The following is a 20,791-nucleotide window of genomic DNA, read 5'->3' on the forward strand; positions in this document are numbered from 1 at the left end:
AATTAGGGAAGCTAACCAAAGTGGTAGTGCGGTAATAATGGGAGACTTCAATTACCCCAATATTGACTGGGTAAATGTATCATCCGGACACGCTAGAGAGAGAGAGTTCCTGGATGGAATAAATGATAACTTTATGGAGCAATTGGTTCAGGAACCTATGAGAGAGGGAGCAATTTTAGATCTAATTCTCAGTGGAGAACAGGATTTGGTGAGAGAGGTAACGGTGGTGGGGCCGCTTGGCAATAGTGATCATAATATGATCAAATTTGATTTAATGACTGGAAGGGGGACAGTAAGCAAATCCACAGCTCTCGTGCTAAACTTTCAAAAGGGAAACTTTGATAAAATGAGAAAAATAGTTAGAAAAAAACTGAAAGGAGCGGCTACAAAAGTAAAAAGTGTGCAAGAGGCGTGATCATTGTTAAAAAATACCATCCTAGAAGCACAATCCAGGTGTATTCCACACATTAAGAAAGGTGGAAAGAAGGCAAAATGATTACCGTCATGGTTAAAAGGGGAGGTGAAAGAAGCTATTTTAGCCAAAAGATCTTCATTCAAAAATTGGAAGAAGATTGCAACAGAAGAAAATAGGATAATGCATAAGCGTTGGCAAGTTAAATGTAAGACATTGATAAGACAGGCTAAGAGAGAATTTGAAAAGAAGTTGGCCTAGAGGCAAAAACTCACAGTAAAAACTTTTTTTAATATATCCGAAGCAGAAAGCCTATGAGGGAGTCAGCTGGACCGTTGGATGATCGAGGGATTAAAAGGGCACTTAGAGAAGATAAGGCCATAGCGGAAAGATTAAATGATTTCTTTTCTTCGGTATTTACTGAAGAGAATGTTGGGGAGGTACCCGTACTGGAGAAGGTTTTCATGGGTAATGATTCAGATGGATTGAACCAAATCACAGTGAACCTAGAAGATGTGGTAGACCTGATTGACAAACTTAAGAGTAGTAAATCACCTGGACCGGATGGTATACACCCCAGAGTTCTGAAGGAACTAAAAAATGAAATTTCAGACCTATTAGTAAAAATTTGTAACCTGTCATTAAAATCATCCATTGTACCTGAAGACTGGAGGATAGCTAATGTAACCCCCATATTTAAAAAGGGCTCCAGGGGCGATCCGGGAAACTACAGACCAGTTAGCGTGACTTCAGTGCCAGGAAAAATAGTGGAAAGTATTCTCAAAATCACAGAACATATAGAAAGACATGGTTTAATGGAACAAAGTCAGCATGGCTTTACCCAAGGCAAGTCTTGCCTCACAAATCTGCTTCACTTTTTTTGAAGAAGTTAATAAACATGTGGCTAAAAATGAATCTGTAGATGTAGTGTACTTGGATTTTCAGAAGGCATTTGACAAAGTTCCTCATGAGAGGCTTCTAGGAAAAGTAAAAAGTGATGGCCTTTCGTAGATTATCCTTACTTTTCAATATATTTGTAAATGATCTGGAAAGAAATACGACAAGTGAGGTAATAAAATTTGCAGATGATACAAAATTGTTAAGCGTAGTTAAATCACAAGCAGATTGTGATAAATTGCAGGAAGCCCTTGTGAGGCTGGAAAATTGGGCATCAAAATGGCAGATGAAATTTAATGTGGATAAGTGCAAAGTGATGCATATAGGGAAAAATGCTATAGTTACACAATGTTAGGTTCCATATTAGGTGCCACTACCCAAGAAAGAGATCTAGGCGTCATAGTGGATAACACATTGAAATTGTTGGTTCAGTGTGCTGCGGCAGTCAAAAAAGCAAAAAGAATGTTGGGAATTATTAGAAAGGGAATGGTGAATAAAACGGAAAATGTCAAAATGCCTCGGTATCGCTCCATGGTGAGACCGCAACTTGAATACTGTGTACAATTCTGGTCGCCGCATCTCAAAAAAGATATAATTGCGATGGAGAAGGAACAGAGAAGGGCTACAAAAATGATAAAGGGCATGGAACAGCTCCCCTATGAGGAAAGACTAAAGAGGTTAGTACTTTTCAGCTTGGAGAAAAGACTGCTGAGGGGGGATATGATAGAGGTGTTTAGAATCATGAGAGGTCTAGAACGGGTAGATGTGAATCGGTTTTTTACTCTTTTGGATAATAGAAAGACTAGGGGGCACTCCATGAAGTTAGCATGTGGCACATTTAAAACTAATCGGAGAAAGTTCTTTTTCACTCAATGCACAATTAAACTCTGGAATCCGTTGCCAGAAAATGTGGTTAGTGCAGTTAGTATAGATGTGTTTAAAAAAAGATTGGATAAGTTCTTGGAGGAGAAGTCCATTACCTGCTATTAATTAAGCTGACTTAGATAATAACCACCGCTATTACTAGCAACGGTAACATGGAATATACTTAGTTTTTGGGTACTTGCCAGGTTCTTATGGCCTGGATTGGCCACTCTTAGAAACAGGATGCTGGGCTTGATGGACCCTTGGTCTGACCCAGTATGGTATGTTCTTATGTTCTTATGTGGAGAAGAAAAAAAAGAGAGTGGAGGAGGGCTGAGGGAGAGGGAAGGGGTTGTGGATGAGGTGAGAGGGGATGGAAGGAAAAGGGAAGAGGATATGAGTGGGAAGGGTAAGAAGTTGTGGAGAACAGAGTGGCTCTGACCGACATGCCGGTCTGACCGATGGAATCTTGCCCGTTTTAACGTGCTTAACGGCTTGTGTGTGTGTGTGTGTCTATATATATATATATATATATATATATATATAGATAGATATAGATATAGATATAGATAGATAGACCCAAAATAGGTCTGAATGAACCATCCTTTTTTGGAATCACAAAATAAATTGAATAATATCCCTTTTGATGCTTCCTTATTGGAACCAGGCGTATTGCCTGCAATTGAATCAACTTGTTCCATGTCCCCTGAATTGCAGCAACCTTGACAGGAGAATGTGCAGATGAGATTACAAAATAATCTTTTACCAATCTTCTTTTCTGGGACATATGCATATTGGATTATATCCAAAACCCATTGATCTGAAGTAATGTGGATCCATTTTCCAAGAAAAGCTTGTAACCTGCCCCCTATAGGCTCCCCTAGAAAATGAATCCTCCAGATTTCATTGTGTATTATGTGAACCACCGGTGGAGCGGGTAGCATCTCCCCTTGGACTCCTTGCACCATGAAATGGCTGAGATCTACTTTTACCTCTAGAAGACTGAGGAATTGCTCGCTTGTCCAGTCTATATCTTTTAGCTTGCATGAATTGGCTATAACCTTTATAAGGACGAAAATTAGGCTTGACCTTATCCTCAGGAAGTCTCTCAACCTTTGGATCACCCAGATTCCTCATTAAATAATCCAGTTCTTACCCAAAAATGTATTTACCCTTGAAGGGTAAGAGAGAGAGTCTAGATTTTGACTGAGTCTACAGACCAATTTCTTAACCAAAGAAGACATCTAGCTCCCACAGAGAGAGCTAAAGACCTAGCCGAGATTCTAATTATGTCATATAAAGCATCACATAAATAAGCTAGAGCCGACTCTAGCTTTGCAGAGCTTGCTACCTCAGACAACTGCTGAATCCAATGGAGCAGAGACCTAGCAACATAACTAGCACAAACTGCTCCCTGAGCACAAATGAACCTGCAGAAAAAAGATTCTTAAGTACTGCTTCTAGCTTCCTATCCTGAGCAACTTGAAGGGAAGCACTTCCTTCCACAGGAATAGTAGTCCTTTTGGCTTCTGCTGCAACCATTGCATCAACCATTGATGGAGGATTCCTTGCTAACTTGTATTCGGAACCGTGAATGGAGTTTAAATACCAGAGCTTGTGACGTCATACGTTGGGGATGCCCCCAAGGTTTCCGCCATGACGCACGTAAAAGATGGGGCTGCATGCCCTAGGTGACTCTGGGAGAAAGATGGCGAACGCAATCGCCCATGCCAGACCGGGGACACCGGAGGGGTTGGTGTGGAGAAGCAGAGGCAGCCATCTTCCCAAAAGGAACTGAGTCAGGCAGAAAAAAGGTGATCAATAGAGGGCGCAGCCGTCTGCAACAGACGGGCACAACACTTACGTGTTGGATCCCAACCTGGAGCCTCTTCATATTTTTCTTCCTCAAGGTGTAATGCAGAAGAGACTTGAAAAATTAATGTAGACATCTTCTCCTTATGGAACAACCTGCTGTTCCTCCTCATCCTCTGCTAAATGAATCTCACCTTCTTCCAAAAATTCACTGCCACTTCCACCTCTCTCATCCTTCATTTTTAAATATGCCGGACAATCCAAATTCAGTGAGAGAGATTCAGCTTCATCTGCATCCAATTTCTTTCTCTTTTGAGATTAAAAAACATCAGCAGCTGAAGAAGCACCCTGTACATGCTCTATGTCATCTCGATCTTCTTGTAAGGCATGAAATGCCTGAAGTAACAATTTTAAAAACTCAGGTGAAGAGGCCTCAGTGCTGGTACTGGGAACTTCCTGTTTAGCCTCAGAGAGAAAATCTAACCCCGGAACTAATTTGGTAGGTCCCTGACTTAAATTGGGACCTGCCCTTGCTGATGACGATCTGGGTGAATTAATCAAGATGGCCGCCGCATCTGAGTCAACCATTAGAACAGCTGCCCCTAACAGCTCCCTGGTGGCTGAGGCTGCTCTAGAAGGAGGCTTTTGCTTATCTAGAAGGAGGCTTTTGCTTATCGGCAAAAATTATCTAAAAGGAGGCTTTTGCTTATCGGCAGCCTCAGCAGGAGGCTGCCAAATGCCGCTCGCTCCTTCCTCTTCCTGCTCCCCCTAAGGCACATGCCCAATGTCAGGCCTCTTAAAGGGACTGTGGCAGGAAAATCCCTGTGGCTCCTACAGAAACCATCATCCTCTTCACCCTTTATAAGGGCAGCTCCCCAAAAGCACTCTACCTCAGCAACAGGTCCAGCTATGATTGTAGTACGTGTTGCTTCCTGCCTTCATCTACCCAGCTGTTTCTACCTTTGTCTGCCCTGCCTGCTCCGGCCCAGCCTGCCTCAGCCCTATCTGTCCCTCTTCCTCTCCCTTGGATGGATACCTGGTTTTGGCCCCTGCCTGGACTCTCTATGTCTGATCGCTAGTTGACACTGATCCTTGCCTTGACTCTTGAGACGCCTGACCGCCACCTGCCTATGACCCTAGCTGTGCCTTGGACCACCATCCCTAATCATCCGCAGAGACCCTTGCCTAAGTCCTACCAGCCCCGGCACCCAAAGGCTAAACCTGAAGGGAAAGTGGGCTGGTAAAGGTGAAACTTCAGACTGGTCTCTGCTTCATCTGGGTGCACCAGCTGGCTGTGAGAACCTGCAGGGCTCTTCCCTGCAGATACAACCAATCTCACCCCAGCCCAAGGGTCTACAGATACAACACAATGGCAGTTCCATATACACCGATGTGGTCTACAGACCTATTCAGACAGAAGAACTGGATAGAGATCTGGCCAAAGACATCCAAAAGGTGGGACTAAAGGGGGAGGTATTGTTGGTAGGTGATATTAAACTGCCAAATGTGAATTGGAGTATCCCATCTGTAGAATCAGTAAGAAGTAAACAAATCATAGATGCCTTCAAGAGGCATTGCTCAAACAAATGGTGATGGAAGTCATGAGGGGAGTTTCCAACTGTAGACAGTATCTCTTATGTCCAGGTACATGCTCATCTGAGCATCAGTGATCATCAGATGGTATGGTCTGATATCATGGCCACGTCAGAAGGAAATCACAGAAAGCTCAAAAATATTGAATTTCAAAAATATTGAAGAGCTGGCCGACTGAAAATTTTAAGACAAAAAGATCAGCATTCAAAAAGATCATAGAATGTTAATGAATACAGGGAAGGACATCTGTCAAAAGTACGAACAGAGGAAAATATTGCTAAAGAGATAAAGAGGTGACAAAACATTTTTCAGTTATGTCAGAGAAAGGAGGAAGGCCAGAAGTCAAATTGTAAGACTGAAAGGAGACAAGGAGCAATGTGTGAAAAGACATGAGGAAAACGCAGAAATGCTAAACAAATACTTCTGCTTAGTGTTTACTGAAGAAGACTTTGGAGAAGGACTCTTGCTAGTTGGCTAGGGTACATATGGGAGTGGTACAGATACCACACTATTTACAGAAGAGTGTATTTATTTATTTATTTATGAAAAATGTTTATACCGATATTAGTCGAAACATCATATCGGTTTACAGTGGAACAAAAGAATGGAAAATACATTGATGTGGAACTAGCAAAGCTTGGACAAAATAATGGGGCCAGATGAGGTATATCCTAGGGTACTAAGGGAGCAAAGTCAACTTCTGGTGGGGTCACTGAAGGAGCTGTTCAACAAATTCTTGGAAACACAAATGATGCTGCAAGACTGGAAATGGGCAGCTATAGTCCCGTTTTACAAAGTAGTAACAGGAGGTTGGAAAATATAGGCCAATGAGCCTTATCTCAGTGGTGGAAAAATTAATGGCGACTTTACTAACGGAAAAGAAAGTGAACCATCTACAATCCAGTGCATTGCAGGATCAGAGGCAGAATGGTTTAATCAAAGGAGCTTTGATTAACTTTACCTTCTGTATAGTTGTTAATTGATTTCCCCCAGTTACACTGTAAACCGGAACGATAAGACCTGGTCTTGAGCATCGGTATATTAAAAGAACTTAAATACAAATAAATAAAGGAAGATTGTGTGTAACATGTTATGAACTCTGCCAGCGGGTCTCCCCGCGAGCAGGCTAATTGACTCACCACGTTGTCTTCAGCCGACGCGGCAGGATGCCGCCATTGGCCTGCCCACGCCGGCCGGAGACCGCCCCGGATTCCCCACTCCATCGCGGCCGGAGCTGCGAGTCTTCTGCCGCCCCTGGTGCGGCTGGGAGCGCCGCCGATGTCATCTCCTTCTTCGCGGCGTTTAGGCCGCAGCCCGGGTCGGAGTAGCGGCTGGAGCCGCCCCCGGGGCCCCCCGCAGCAGCTGGAGCCGCTGCCGACGTCAGGGCCTGCTCCTCAGCCCTGCCCTGCTTCTCTGACATCTTCACGTGGAGCCGTCGGCGCAGGCCGCTGTCCACGGTCCTGCACAGTTCCTGCACTCTCCCTAGGCGCACGGCCGTGTCTTCCTTTACAATTTAAAGGGCCAGACACAGGAAGTGTCTTGGCCTCACCTTTGTGACTGTTTCCTGTACCAGCCCTATAAAGGGCTGCTCCGTCAGTTGTTCCAGGCCTTGCACCGTCGTGGAGTCTTCTCTCTGGAGGCTCCTGCCTGCCAGAGCCTGTGTAAGGTCTTCTTGTCTCGTGGAGCTCCTCATCGTGCTGTCTTCTCGACAGGCCATGTTATGTCTTCGTGCCTGAGGTCCTCGTCCAGGTGTCTTGATCCTCTTTGTCCTGGTGTTCCTGCCTTCCGTGATGTTCCTTCCTACGTCTTGCCTTCAACGTTCTCAAGCCTTCTGGTCCGGTAGGCCAGGGGTCCCTCAGATGCAGTACTCCTGAGTGGACTAGCCTGCTGGTGGACGGTTGTCCTATGCTCCTGAGCTGTCAAGTCCTGGTTGTGTGTTCCTGTGCTGTCCCGCTCCCGTTGTAGTCCGTGACCAGCCTCTGGGGGCTGTGTAGAGCACGTACTGGGACAGGGTGGTCCGCGACTCAGTCCCGCGGGTGGCCTGAGTAGGGCGCCCTGAGAGACAGTGCCAATGTCCATGCCTTGTGTTGTCTATGTGGATGTCAAGTGTTTTCGCCATGGATGCCGTTGCATCAGCCATGTGTCTTCGCCAAGGATGCCGTTGCATCAACCCCGAGTCTTCGTCCATGGATGCCGTTGCATCAACCCAAGTCCTCGTGCCATGTGATGCCATTGCATCAACCCAAGTCTTCGTGCCATGTGATGCCGTTGCATCAATCTTCATGTCTACATCTCAAGGTCCATCTGCCCTCAACCTCAGGCCAGAGACATGTTCACAATTCGCCCGACTCAGGCCGCGTATGAGCAGAGACCTGAAGCTGTGCACTGCTGTGAAAGTTGACTCTTGCATTGCTGACAATCATTGATTGTATATTGGATGAGAATCTAACCTCTAAGTTCTAATTACGACTGTGGATTGTTGAAGCCCCTGAGGCAGCGGCTTTTGAGCCGCGAAACTCGGCCTGAGTCGGGCGAATTGTGAACACGTCTCTGTTTGAATAAACAATTGAAAAATATCCAGGCATCTATTTTTGTGTTTATCCTAACGGCTATCATAGATCGCCTTCCTCTTTGCTTTCTTTGACTCAACCTCAGGCCAGGCCTGCTGCTCCATGCTGCTCGCAGCAGGTCCGAAAGGGCCCGGAATGGTCGGAGGACCATTCAACTTCCATCATCCTCGGATGTTGGCCATGGGAGCTTGCCGGCCGGGTCGAGGGCAAGATTGTTCAGCCATGCGGAGCCACAGTCGACCCTTGGCTCGGTCCGGAAGGTCTGGGTCGGGCTGAGGTCCGAGGGCACACTAAACCACCAGAGTACAATATAACAAATCTGATTGATATTTCTCAATTGGGTGACTAGATAATTGGATTAAGGGTGTGCGCTGGATGTGGTTTACTTGGATTTCAGCAAACTTTTAATACTGTCCCACATACAAAGCTCATGAATAAAAACTAGCAGCATAGAAGAGGGTCCTAAGGTGATGGACTGGATTAAAAATTGGTTGCCTGATAAACGAAAAGAGGATAGTGGTAAATGGAATTCATGTAGAGGTGAGAGGAAAATTGGTTCTTACCTGCTAATTTTTGTTCCTGTAGTACCACGGATCAGTCCAGACAGTGGGTTGAGCCTCCTATCCAACAAATGGAGAGAGAGGAAAACTGAAAGGGTATCCTATGTCAGGACAGTGCTCACCCTGCGACCCTTCAATATAAACGTTATCAAAGCAGAGAAATGTAAAGTTAACCAGAGTAAGATCAAGCAAGTATAAAAACCTGTAACATCCAACTTGTAATTTAAAATGCAAAACACTTAAGAACCGCTCTTACATATATATCTCTCTGGTAGATACTTCCGGTGCCTTATAGCTCTGATATGAAGTAAATATACCCAAACTCTGTGAATAAAGAAACATCGAGCGGACGTATCAAAGATAAATGCAGCCAGGGTGGAGTCTGGACTGATCTGTGGTACTACAGGAACAAAAATTAGCAGGTAAGAACCAATTTTCCTTTCCCTATATGTACCCGGATCAGTCCAGACAGTGGGATGTACCAAAGCTTCCCTAAGTAGGGTGGGACCGAGATAGCCCTGCTCGAGTCTGCCGAAGGAGCCAAACACTGGTGCTTGGACATCGAGACGATAATGCCGAGCAAAGGAATGCAGGGATTTCCAAGTAGCTGCTCTGCATATTTCTTGCGGAGAGACCAACTGGTTCTCCACCCAAGAGGTAGCCTGTGAACGCAAAGAATGGGCCTTTAATCCCTCTGGAACTGTCCGGCCCCGACAGATATATGCCGATGCAATTGCCTCCTTTAGCCTCTAGCAATAGTAGCTTTAGAAGCCTTGTTCCCCTTACTTGGCCCGCTCCATAAGACAAAGAGATGATCAGAGACACGAAACTTGTTTGTAACCTGTAAATATTGCAGTAGGACTCTCTTTACATCAAGTCGCTGTAGTTCTCCACTCAGCGTGCTGGCAAGGTCCTCTGGAGAAAAAGCAGGAAGCTCCACTGACTGATTTATGTGAAAGGAGGACACAACCTTTGGTAAAAAGGATGGGACTGTTTTAAGGGAAACACCTGAATCAGAAAAGCAAAGGAAGGGCTCCCTACAAGTCAAGGCTTGGAGCTCGGACACTCTCCTGGCGGAGCAAATAGAGACCAGAAACTTAAGAGTCAGGTCCTTAAGTGTGGCCCACCGGAGGGGTTTGAAAAGCGCCTCGCAAAGAACACGAAGGACCAAATTAAGGCTCCACGACGGACAAGGAGCCTGGACAGGCGGGTTCAAATGCTTGGCACCTTTGAGGAATCGAACGACATCCGGATGGGCCGCCAACGCGTAACCATCAACCCGCCCCAAGAGGGAACAGAGAGCCAAAACCTGTACCCGCAAGGAATTGAAAGTCAAACCTTTGGAGAGACCATTCTGTAGGAAGGAGAGGACCTGGGACACCGGGGCCTTGCGTGCCGGTACTCCGGACTCTGCACACATATTCTCAAACACTCTCCATACCCGAATGTAAGCGAGAGAGGTAGAAGTCTTATGGGCCCACAACAGAGTAGATATAATTTCCTCCTTATCACCTTTCTTCCTCAGTCGCCGCCGCTCAAAAGCCAGGCCGCTAGACAAAAGGGATCCGCCTGATCGAAAAATACGGGACCTTGCCGCAGCAAGTTTGGGGGGTGACCGAGGTGAAGAGGACCGTCCATTGCGAGGTTCACCAATCCGCGAACCATGGTCTCCTGAGCCACTCTGGCGCCACAAGAATGACCGGCCCCATGTGAACTTCTATTTATTTATTTAAAAATTGTATATACCGATGATCGTTGGGAACATCTCATCGGTTTACATGAAACAGAATACAGCGAACAAGCTTTACATAAAACAAGGAACTGAAGTAATAAATTTCGGGCTAACAAGGCACCAAGAAGGTGAAGAACTAAATTTTATACATATAGAAAACTAAGTAAACTAAGTAATTATATACAAACTAAGTAAATATATACATATGATCTAAGTCATTGAAAACAGATGGATCAAGTCATTGAGAATAGCAACAAGGGGAAGCTAGGCATGGGGGATGTATAAAGGATGGATAGCAGGAATTAAAATTGTAGGGCCAGGGGGGAGGTGTCAACTAAGGAAACTTGGGACTGTACGTGGGTGAGGAAAGATTGTTCATGTGTAAGCCTGCTTGAAAAGCCAGGTCTTGAGGTTCTGTTTGAATTTTTTTGGGCAAGGTTCCTGGTGGAGGGTGGAGGGCATATTGTTCCATAGGGAAGGACCGGCTATGGAAGGCGCACGGTCTTTGGTGGATATGAGTTTGGTAAGTTTAAGTGAAGGTGTGTGCAATGTAGCCAGATATTGGTTTCTGGTGGGTCTGGCAGGTGTGCGAAAAATGAGGTACTCTTTGAACCATTTCATATTTTGGTTTGAAGTGATTTATGGATGAGTGTGAGAGTCTTGTATAGGATCTGTGAAGTACTGGTAGCCAATGTAGATGCTTGAGGACAGGCGTAATATGGTCATTTCTGTGGACGTTGGTGAGGATCCGGGCAGCGGCATTTTGGAGCATTTGGAGGGGTTGGGTAGCATTTTTGGGAAGGCCCAGAAGAATGGCGTTGCAGTAATCAATTTTTGACAGTATGAAGGATTGGAGTATTGTCCGAAAGTCACTGAGATGTAAAAGAGGTTTCAGTTTTTTTTAACGTGTGGAGCTTGAAGAAGCAGTCTTTTAAGGTGGTGTTGATGAACTTTTTTAGGGTGAGATGGTTATCAAGGGTGACGCCGAGGCTGCATACATGTTGTGACAGGGTGATGTCAGTAAGTAGATTGTTAGGCAGGGGGAGGTTTAGGTTAACATTGTGGGTGTAAGATATGTAAGAGCTCGGTTTTGGTAGTGTTGAGTGCCAGGAAGTTGTCTGCAAGGAGGGTGCTGATTGCAGCGAGGTCAGCGTCCCAGGTCTTAAGGGCTTCGCACAAAGTGTCCTTAATTGGAATAAGGATCTGTACGTCGACCGCATATATGAAATGTGGAAGACCAAGATCAGAAAGGAGATGGCAGAGGGGAAGCAGATATATATTGAATAGGGTGGAAGATAATGAGGAGCCTTGCGGGTCGCCTTGCGTAAGGTTAGTTGGTTTAGATTCACAGTTCCCAATTTTTACTCTGTATTGTCTGTCATTAAGGTATGATTGAAACCAGCGAAGTGTGATGTCAGAGATGCCGATTTCTTTGAGGCATTCTATTAGAATGGTGTGGTTGACAGTGTCAAATGCGGCAGATATGTCAAGGAGGGCCAAGATGAACGATTGGCCTTTGTCAAGTCCTTTTATGATGTGGTCAGTGAGGGAAGTGAGTGCTGTGGTGTTTTCGGAAACCATATTGTGAGGGGAAGAGTATGTGATGTTCATCTAAATAGTCTGTGAGTTGGCGATTAATGTTTTTTTCTAGGATTTTTGTTAAGAAGGGAAGGTTGGATATGGGGCGAAAGTTGGCTGGATCTGCAGGGTCAAGTGTAGGTTTTTTTAGGATAGGTTTTACTATGGCTTGTTTAAGTTGGTTAGGGACTGTGCCCAGTGTGAAGGATCTATTTATGATGTTGGAAATAGCTTTGGAGATTATGTTAGGGATGGTAAGGAGGGCTTTTGTAGGGATGGTGTCAGTGGGGTGCAGTGAGGGTTTAATTTTCTTTAGAATGGATGCTATTTCTAAGGATGTGGTCGTCTCAAAAGAACTAAGTATGGATGAGATGTTAATTTTGTGGGTGGATGTGGGTGTGCATGTAGTGAAGAAGCGTGACATGATTTTATCTATTTTATTGTGGAAAAATTGTGCTAGTTCTTCACATTTGGCCTTATCATTGGTGTCAGGAGTGGGGTTGGGATTGGTTTTAGTTAGATTTGTTACGTATTTGAAAAGGGCACGAGGATTGAATTGGAGTTGATGAATTTTCTGGGCGTAAAAGTCCCTTTTAATTTTGTCTATAGCTTGTTGATAAGTGTGGAGGTAGGATCTAAACCTCGCCAATTGTGTGGGAGACGGATCCTTGCACCATCTCTTTTCTAATTTTCTTAGATTACGCTTCATTGTTTTCAGCTCATAGTTTCTTCTTGCTGTTAGAGGGGTTGATTTCTCGATATTGTGTGGGGCATAACTTGTTGGTGACAGAGTTAGTAAGTTGATTCCAGGAGGAGAGGGCCGAGTCGGAGTCTGTCAAATCAAGTTTGTTGAGTTCATTTGAGAGGGCTGTTATAAGGTAGTCTTTTTTGCAAGGTTTTCTGAAGTGAATGGTTTTTTTGGTGCATGTAGGGATGATAGTGTTTCTTATGGAGCAGGTGGTTTCGATACGGAAATGGTCAGACCAAGGGATGGGCTTGCATGTAGAAAGGTCAGGTTGGATGAGTGAGTTGGTAAAGATAAGATCAAGAGTGTGGCCTGCCTTATGCGTTGGGTTGGATATTATTTGATTGAATCCTAGGGCACTGAGTGAGAGCAGAAAGGAATTGCAGGAGGAAGATAAGGGTATTGCCTCGACGTGGAGATTAAAGTCTCCAAGGATTATTGCAGTTCTATCCTTCTGAGGTACCTTTCCCACCAGAGGCCAGGGTGGGAACACGTAGAGGACGGCGTGAGGCCAGGGTAGGACTAGAGCATCTACGCCTTCCGAGCAGTGCTCCCTTCTGCGACTGAAGAATCTGGGAGCCTTCGCATTCCTCAGGGTAGCCATCAGGTGTAAGTGGGGAGCACCCCACTTGCGCATGACAAGATCCATCGGATCTTCGGACAACTCCCAGTCTCCGGGGTCTAGATGTTGAAGACTGAGGAAGTCTGCTTGAATATTCTCCTTCCCCACAATGTGGGAGGCCGCCAGTCGATCCAGATGGCACTCCACCCAGGAGAGCAGTTTGCTGGTTTCCAGGGCCACCAGACGACTCCTGGTGCCACCCTGGCGATTGATGTAAGCTACTGTGGTGGCATTGTCGGAGAGGACTTGCACCGCTTTGCAACGGATCAAGGGTAGGAACATCTTGAGTGCCCGATGGACCGCTCTGGCCTCCAGACGATTGATGTGCCAATGGGATTGGACTGTGGACCATTGTCCCTGGGTAGACTGATTCTGACACACTGCTCCCCAGCCGGGGAGGCTGGCATCTGTCGTAACAATAATCCAATAATCCAACAATAATGTCTTCAGAGGCATACCCTTCAACAGGTGAGCAAGTGAGAACCACCACTGCATGCTGGCGATGGTAGAGTCGGAGAGCAGTAGAGGTGTCCGAAACTCCTCCGAGACCGGCTTCCAGCGGGGACAGCAAAGCTTTCTGTAAAGGATGCATATGCGCAAAAGCCCAAGGAACCAAATCTATAGTTGAAGCCATAGAGCCCAGGACCATGAGCTTAAGCGCCCGGGCCTTAGGCAGCAAATCTTTGGCCACTCGGGTGTCGAAGCGTGCTCCTAGAAATTCCAGGACCTGAGAGGGCATGAAGTTGCTCTTGGAGAAATTGACCATCCACCCGAGGGAGGTGAGGACCGACAAGACCCTGTTGACTACAATCGCACAGAGCTTCTCCGATTTTTGCCAGAATGAGCCAGTTGTCCAGGTAGGGGTGGATTAGGACTCCCTCCCGTCGGAGGAAGGCCGCCACTACCACCATAACCTCGGTGAATGTGCAAGGAGCGGTGGCAAGATTGAATGGGAGCGCCCGAAACTAGTAGTGCCGTCCCAGGATGTTGAAACAAAGATACTTCTGGTGTTCCTGGCAGATCGGGATGTGAAGGTAGGCCTCCGTCAAGTTAAGAACATAAGAAAATGCCATACTGGGTCAGACCAAGGGTCCAACAAGCCCAGCATCCTGTTTCCAACAGTGGCCAATCCAGGCCATAAGAACCTGGCAAGTACCCAAAAACTAAGTCTATTCCATGTTACCATTGCTAATGGCAGTGGCTATTCTCTAAGTGAACTTAATAGCAGGTAATTGACTTCTCCTCCAAGAACTTATCCAATCCTTTTTTAAACACAGCTATACTAACTGCACTAACCACATCCTCTGGCAACAAATTCCAGAGTTTAATTGTGCGTTGAGTAAAAAAGAACTTTCTCCGATTAGTTTTAAATGTGCCCCATGCTAACTTCATGGAGTGCCCCCTAGTCTTTCTACTATCCGAAAGAGTAAATAACTGATTCACAGCTACCCGTTCTAGACCTCTCATGATTTTAAACACCTCTATCATATCCCCCCTCAGCCTTCTCTTCTCCAAGCTGAAAAGTCCTAACCTCTTTAGTCTTTCCTCATAGGGGAGCTGTTCCATTCCCCTTATCATTTTGGTAGCCCTTCTCTGTACCTTCTCCATCGCAATTATATCTTTTTTGAGATGCGACGACCAGAATTGTACACAGTATTCAAGGTGCGGTCTCACAATGGAGCGTTACAGAGGCATTATGACATTTTCCATTTTATTCACCATTCCCTTTCTAATAATTCCCAACATTGTTTGCTTTTTTGACTGCCGCAGCACATCTTGCCCTTGAAAGGGAGAGTGCCCAATTGTGATTTACAAGAGGAGTCTGCCGCCCAATTCCACAGCTAGAGGAGGCATCTGGCGGACACCGCAGAGACCATAGCTCTGGCCTGCACCCTGAGGAGATCATAAAGAGCATCAGCCCCATACACCACTGCTGCTTCCAGCCTCTGAAGACGGGAGGTCCCAGGTGCTGAGTAATTGTTGAACCCACCTAAGGCTTGCCCGCTGCATGAGACTACTACAGACTGTCGCACGGACTCCTAAAGCCAGGACTTCAAAGATCCTTTTAAGATGCAGTTCCAACTTACAATCCTGAAGATCCTTTAACACGGTTGCTCCCATAACCGGAATGGTGGTCTGTTTGGTGACTGTGGACACCGAGGCGTCAACTTTAGGGACCCTGAGCATCTCTAGCCATTGGTCTGGCAGGGGATAGAGCTTGTCCATCACCCTACCCACCCGGAGCCCAAATTCGGGAGACTCCCACTCCTGGAGCAGTAGCTGCATAAGCATGGGATGGAATGGAAAAGTACATGGAGGAGCCCTAAGTCCCGCCAGGACCGGGTCCATGTTATGTGACGTAGAAGCACTGGTGGATTCTTCAGGAGGGTTCTCTACACCCAGTTCGTCCAGAACAAAAGGAATGAGCGGGTCAAGCTCTTCCCGGTGGAACAACCGCAAAACCCGCGGGTTGTCTCCCTCAACTGGCGGATTCAGAAGCAACAAATCAGCATCCTGATCCAGATCTGGCGGGGGGGAGGGGGGGCGTCCGGTATGCCTGGCATGGTCCTGACCCTAATGGAGCCCTGTGAATCTGGGGCTTTAGGGCCATGCCTGAGGGAAACACAAGGGATCTTTGCCGGGGGAGGGTCCAGGAAGGGATCATTTTGCTCTTCCAGACTGGCCAGGTAGGACTTGTGTAACAAAAGAACAAAGTCCGTAGAAAAATGGTGATGAGCTTTCCTGGGCAAGGGGGGAGGGGGCCAAGAGGGGGGGGGGTCAGAAACCGGCCCTGGACAGTCCACAGGGCTTAAATCTGGCAGCGATTGATGAAAAACAGGCTCCCTGCCCCCCTCAAGTCCCGAATCTGTAATGAGATCCAAGGACAAAATGTCCGCCGTTCCCACGTTTTTTTGTAAGGAGGCCGGCCTGGTAGCACGTTTGATGGCCAGACCACAGACCGTCGATTTCGCCACTGCTGCAGAGGGACCCTCCCCGCCGGGGAAACAGAAGGAGCACAGCCCATCACGTGAGAGCCGCGAAGCAGGCTCCCTGCAGGCTAAACATACAGCTGAACATGGCATGAGATCGGAGGGGGGAACAAAGTCGCCGCGGAGAAGCAGCCGAATCAGCTGTGCCCAGCTTTGAGCGAGTGGGAGCAGGAGATTATCACTGCAACGCTCCTTCCCCCTGTAACTTCGGTCTAAGTCAAACGCGGGTAAGCTGTGCCTTGTAGCTTCTTGTTCCTTTTTTTTTTTTTTTTTTTTTTTTAACAATAGCAGAGGAATACAGGCATCTCTGCTAAAGGACCTGAGGCATGGATCATCTCAGGGGTCAGACAAGAAAGGGGGGAGTGACTGGACCACCAGTATTACCCCAAGCCAGGCAAAATGGCACTGGGAATAAGGGATCCTAGGCTAAGCACTGAGCACTCAAGGGGAAATCCCCCCCCCAGGACCCTGTAAGAGCTATGAGACAGGGATCTGTCTCAGTAACAAAACTTTAAGTTTCCTTTAGATCATTTTTTTTTCAATTTATGTAACTAATACTTGCTTGATCCTGAGAAAACCCGAAGGTAGGAAGGGAAAGATTCCCAGAGAGAGAGAAAAAACAGCTAAATAGAGGGAACCGCAGGTTCAACCGCCTTCATCTGCTGGAGACAGAGAAATACTGAAGAGACACAGGGTGAGCACAGTCCTAATATAGGATACCCTTTCAATTTTTCTCTCCATCTGCTGGACAGGAGGCTCAACCCACTGTCTGGACTGATCCAGGTATGTACAAGGAAAGATGATTAGTGGAGAGCCTCAGCGATCAGTTCTGTGGCCATACTGTTCAATATCTTTGTGAGCTGCATTGTGGAAATGAAGCACTAAGAGTAACCTGCACAAAATGCAGTTATATTCCTAAGGGGGTTAAACAACAAGGAATGGCAGTTACAACCTTAAACACCTTCCTGGATATGCCAGAAGGACCATTTCAGTCCTTATATGCCAGTGGTTCTCAACCCTGTCCTGGGGACCCCCCCCCAGCCAGTTGGGTTTTCAGGCTATCCACAATGAATATGCATGAGAGAAAATTTGCATGTTATGGAGGCAGTGTATGCAAATTTTCTCTCATGCATATTCATTGTGGATAGCCTGAAAACCCGACTGGCTGGAGGGATCCCCAGGACAGGGTTGAGAACCACTATTATATGCTGTCATTTACTATGTTCTCCAGTGCCCGCACCTAAAAACTTTTAATTTGTTAAAAGTAGAAAGTAGAGCCAAATGGCAAGGTACAGTCATAAGATAGTATTACATCTAAAATGGAAGAAGAATACTATCTACTCAAACATTATATGCCAAAGAGTCCACAGAATCACTAATTAATTACTAGTCTAAATTAAAACAAGGATTAAAGATCTTCTGTATATTAAATAATGGTATAACAATACAGAAATAAACTAGTACCTTGCGTAGTCTATTATCATCAAATGACAGTATTTCCAAATTTATCAAAGAACAGATCTCAATGGGAAAATATTGGAAGAGATTTTGACTGAGGTCTAATATCCTGACTGTTGTTAATCTGGCAAAAGCAGTTGGCAACATTTTCAGGCCTGTATTTTTCAAATAAAGGACACACACAGAGGTCAGCTGGCACAACTGATATGGAAGTTCTTTCAGGCTGTTATCAGACAGATCAACTTCACTCAGTTCTGTGAGTTCACGGATGTTTCCAGGAAGGGTGTGCACGTGGTTGTTAGAAGCAGTGAGTATAAACAGTGCCTTGCAAAGATACAGTGAATCAGGAAGCAATTGCAGAAAATTAAATCCTATAAAGAGTTTTGTCAACTTTGATAAAAAGGAAATTTCTATCGGGATGGAGCTCAATGTATTTTTCTCAATGTCTAACACTTCCAAATTATAGAGGCTGCAGAGCTCCTGGGGAAATCTTTCAAATTTATTCTGCTGCAGGTAAATTTCTTTAAGTTGGCTGAGGTTGACTATTTCTTTGGGCAGAAAATGTAGATTATTCCCAGAAAGTCCAAGCAGTTCCAAATGATGAAGGTACCTACAAATCTGAACTGGAAACTCTTCTAAATTTATATTGTAAAGCCTCAGTTCACGAAGAGTATAAATTTTGCTTACAGTGTGCAGTGCAATAGCAGGGAGTGGATTGCTGCTGAGATCTAAGCTTTGAAGATTCTTCAGTTCCCCAAACTCTTCACAAACGTATTTAACATTATTATTATTCAAATAGAGGACTTTCAAATTCTTAAGGTGACGAATGCTCTCTGGGATTTTTTCTATCTGATTTTTTTCTAAATGCAATTCCTCCAGTTCTTCCAGCTCTAAGATATGAGAAGAAATCATTTTAAGTCCTTTATGAGCTGAATCTAAAAACAGTGTTCTGCCCTGCAGCTGTTTAGGCAAATTATGTATGGACTTCAAAAACTGTTTCAGTTTAACTGTCTCCAGAAACCCGTCGTTCTTTAATAATATTGATGAGACAGGTTTTGTCAAGTTAACATTGAACATTTTGGCAACAATGTTTCAGTTCAGATCAATCATTTGTGCTGATGGGTTTACAAGTCTTCAGACCCTAAAAAAACAACAAACAAAAAGTCAGGTTTTCTCCAATTCAAGTCGGCATAAGTTATTAACAGGGCATTATGACTTTGTGGATAATAGAGAGGGAGGAAGGGCTTAGAGTGGGTAGAAATGGAAAATGTATAATAAAAACAGTCATTTACAAAACAGTATGTTAGTATGCAGTGTTTTTTAAATTAAATATACATTCTAATAAGCTGCTACTTTGGAATATCACATACAGCAAAGTATCTAATTGTGGTTGTCAGTGCAGTCTAGTGATTAAAGCAGAGTTTGAATTACATAACTTGCAATAACTTACTGTACAAGGTTGAGCAAATCATTTAGTTCTCCGTGCATAATCTTTTCTGTGCTCTCTGCAAGGTGCCCTAAATGGTTGCTCTGAAATTTTTGGACTTCTACAGATCATTTTGATTGCTTTGCCTGCTTGCTGTCCATGTGCAGTGAGTCATATGGGATGCCCTACAACATACTCTGCTATGACTTAGGACACATTGAAATAAATCCAGCAAGAGACTCTCATTACTAAAGTAATTGTTAGTGGTTGGGTTTTTTTATTATTATTATTACAGTGGCATTGACTCCTCTGCTCTGTGGGTGTCCCTGCTTTTTGCTTGGATGTGTTAACCCACTTGTTTGCTCTACCCTCTCTTTTGACCCTTGGGACAATTCACTTAGCATTGTTCTGTTGTCAAGCTCAGGTGTTGCTTCATTCTCATTTTGTTTATTTCCATTCATTTTTGCTTATTTTTGAAACTTTCAGCCTTGCTTTGAAGCATTTCTCATTTATGTACCATTTAAATTGATATGCATTCTGTATTCTAGTTCTAAGGGTTAACTGTCATATGAATACAAAAAAAAATACTAAAGGGACATCATCTTATTAGTATTATTGATACCATCTTACACAGCCCAATGTTTTTGTCATGCTCCATTTCTTTCTGGTTCTATATCTGGCATTTGATCATATTCCAGTTGCCTACCTTTCCTGTTCTTCTGTTTCATAAAAGATAACCAAACACCGAAATTTTTTTACAAGGTAAGACTACGTTTCTTTGAAATGTAAAATATTCTACAAATGCTAATTACATTTCCCCAAAACCAGCCCCAAGAATAAGTGAGATGTGGAACACTGGATTAGTCCAGAACACAGTTTTTGAGACCCATAAGAAAATTATGGTCACAGAAATCATTATAGGATCCCGAATGCCACTAATACCCAGAACAATAGGTGCAGGAGCTGGAATAAGACCTACAATGGGTATTCTGTGTACTCAGGTTCTCACCATCCATTTCCTAAAATAACATGCTGCAACGCATATAGAGGTAGATCTTCAAAACATATGTACGCGTGTACTTTTGTTCGCGCCATTGGCGCGAACAAAAGTACACCAGATTTTATAAGATACGCGCGTAGCCGTGCATATCTTATAAAATGCGGGTCGGCGCGCGCAAGGCTGCGCAAAATCGGCAGCCTGTGCGCGCCGAGCTACGCAGCCTGCCTCCGTTCCCTCCGTGTCCCCCCACCTTCCCCTCCCTTCCCCTATCTACCCCACCCCCCAGCCCTACCTAAATCCCCCCCCCTACCTCTGTTGGGCAATTTACGCCTGCTTGAAGCAGGCATAACTTGCGCGCGCGCCGCCCCAGCACAGGCCGCAGTGCCGGGGGAATTGGGACCGCCCTCCCCCGAACCATCACCACGCCCCCGGACCCGCCCCTCCCAGGAAGCCCTGGGACTTACGCACGTCCCAGGGCTTTGTGCGTGCCAGTGGGCTATGCAAAATAGGCGCGCCGGCGCACGCAAATCTG

General features: G+C 45.3%; 1 protein-coding gene across 5 annotated transcripts in view; it reads right to left on the reverse strand.

Annotated features, from left to right (window-relative positions):
- LRRIQ4 (leucine rich repeats and IQ motif containing 4) overlaps positions 1-20,791 on the reverse strand; it is a 112,485-nt gene that overhangs the window by 90,646 nt on the left and 1,048 nt on the right. For 4 of the 5 annotated variants that reach the window (XR_003858696.1, XR_003858693.1, XR_003858694.1 and 1 more), the window contains exon 2: positions 17,840-18,974. Coding sequence is in view for 1 of the 5 variants with exons in the window: in XM_029616530.1 (XP_029472390.1) it covers positions 17,840-18,910 (1,071 nt within the window). In the remaining 4 variants the exon portion in view is untranslated. Of the gene's footprint in view, positions 1-17,839; positions 18,975-19,283; positions 20,388-20,791 lie in introns of those variants that run through there. The other variant, XR_003858695.1, reaches the window with a different exon arrangement.

This window comes from Rhinatrema bivittatum, chromosome 9, assembly GCF_901001135.1.
Source record: "Rhinatrema bivittatum chromosome 9, aRhiBiv1.1, whole genome shotgun sequence".
In the NCBI taxonomy this organism is placed as follows: Eukaryota; Metazoa; Chordata; class Amphibia; order Gymnophiona; family Rhinatrematidae; genus Rhinatrema; species Rhinatrema bivittatum.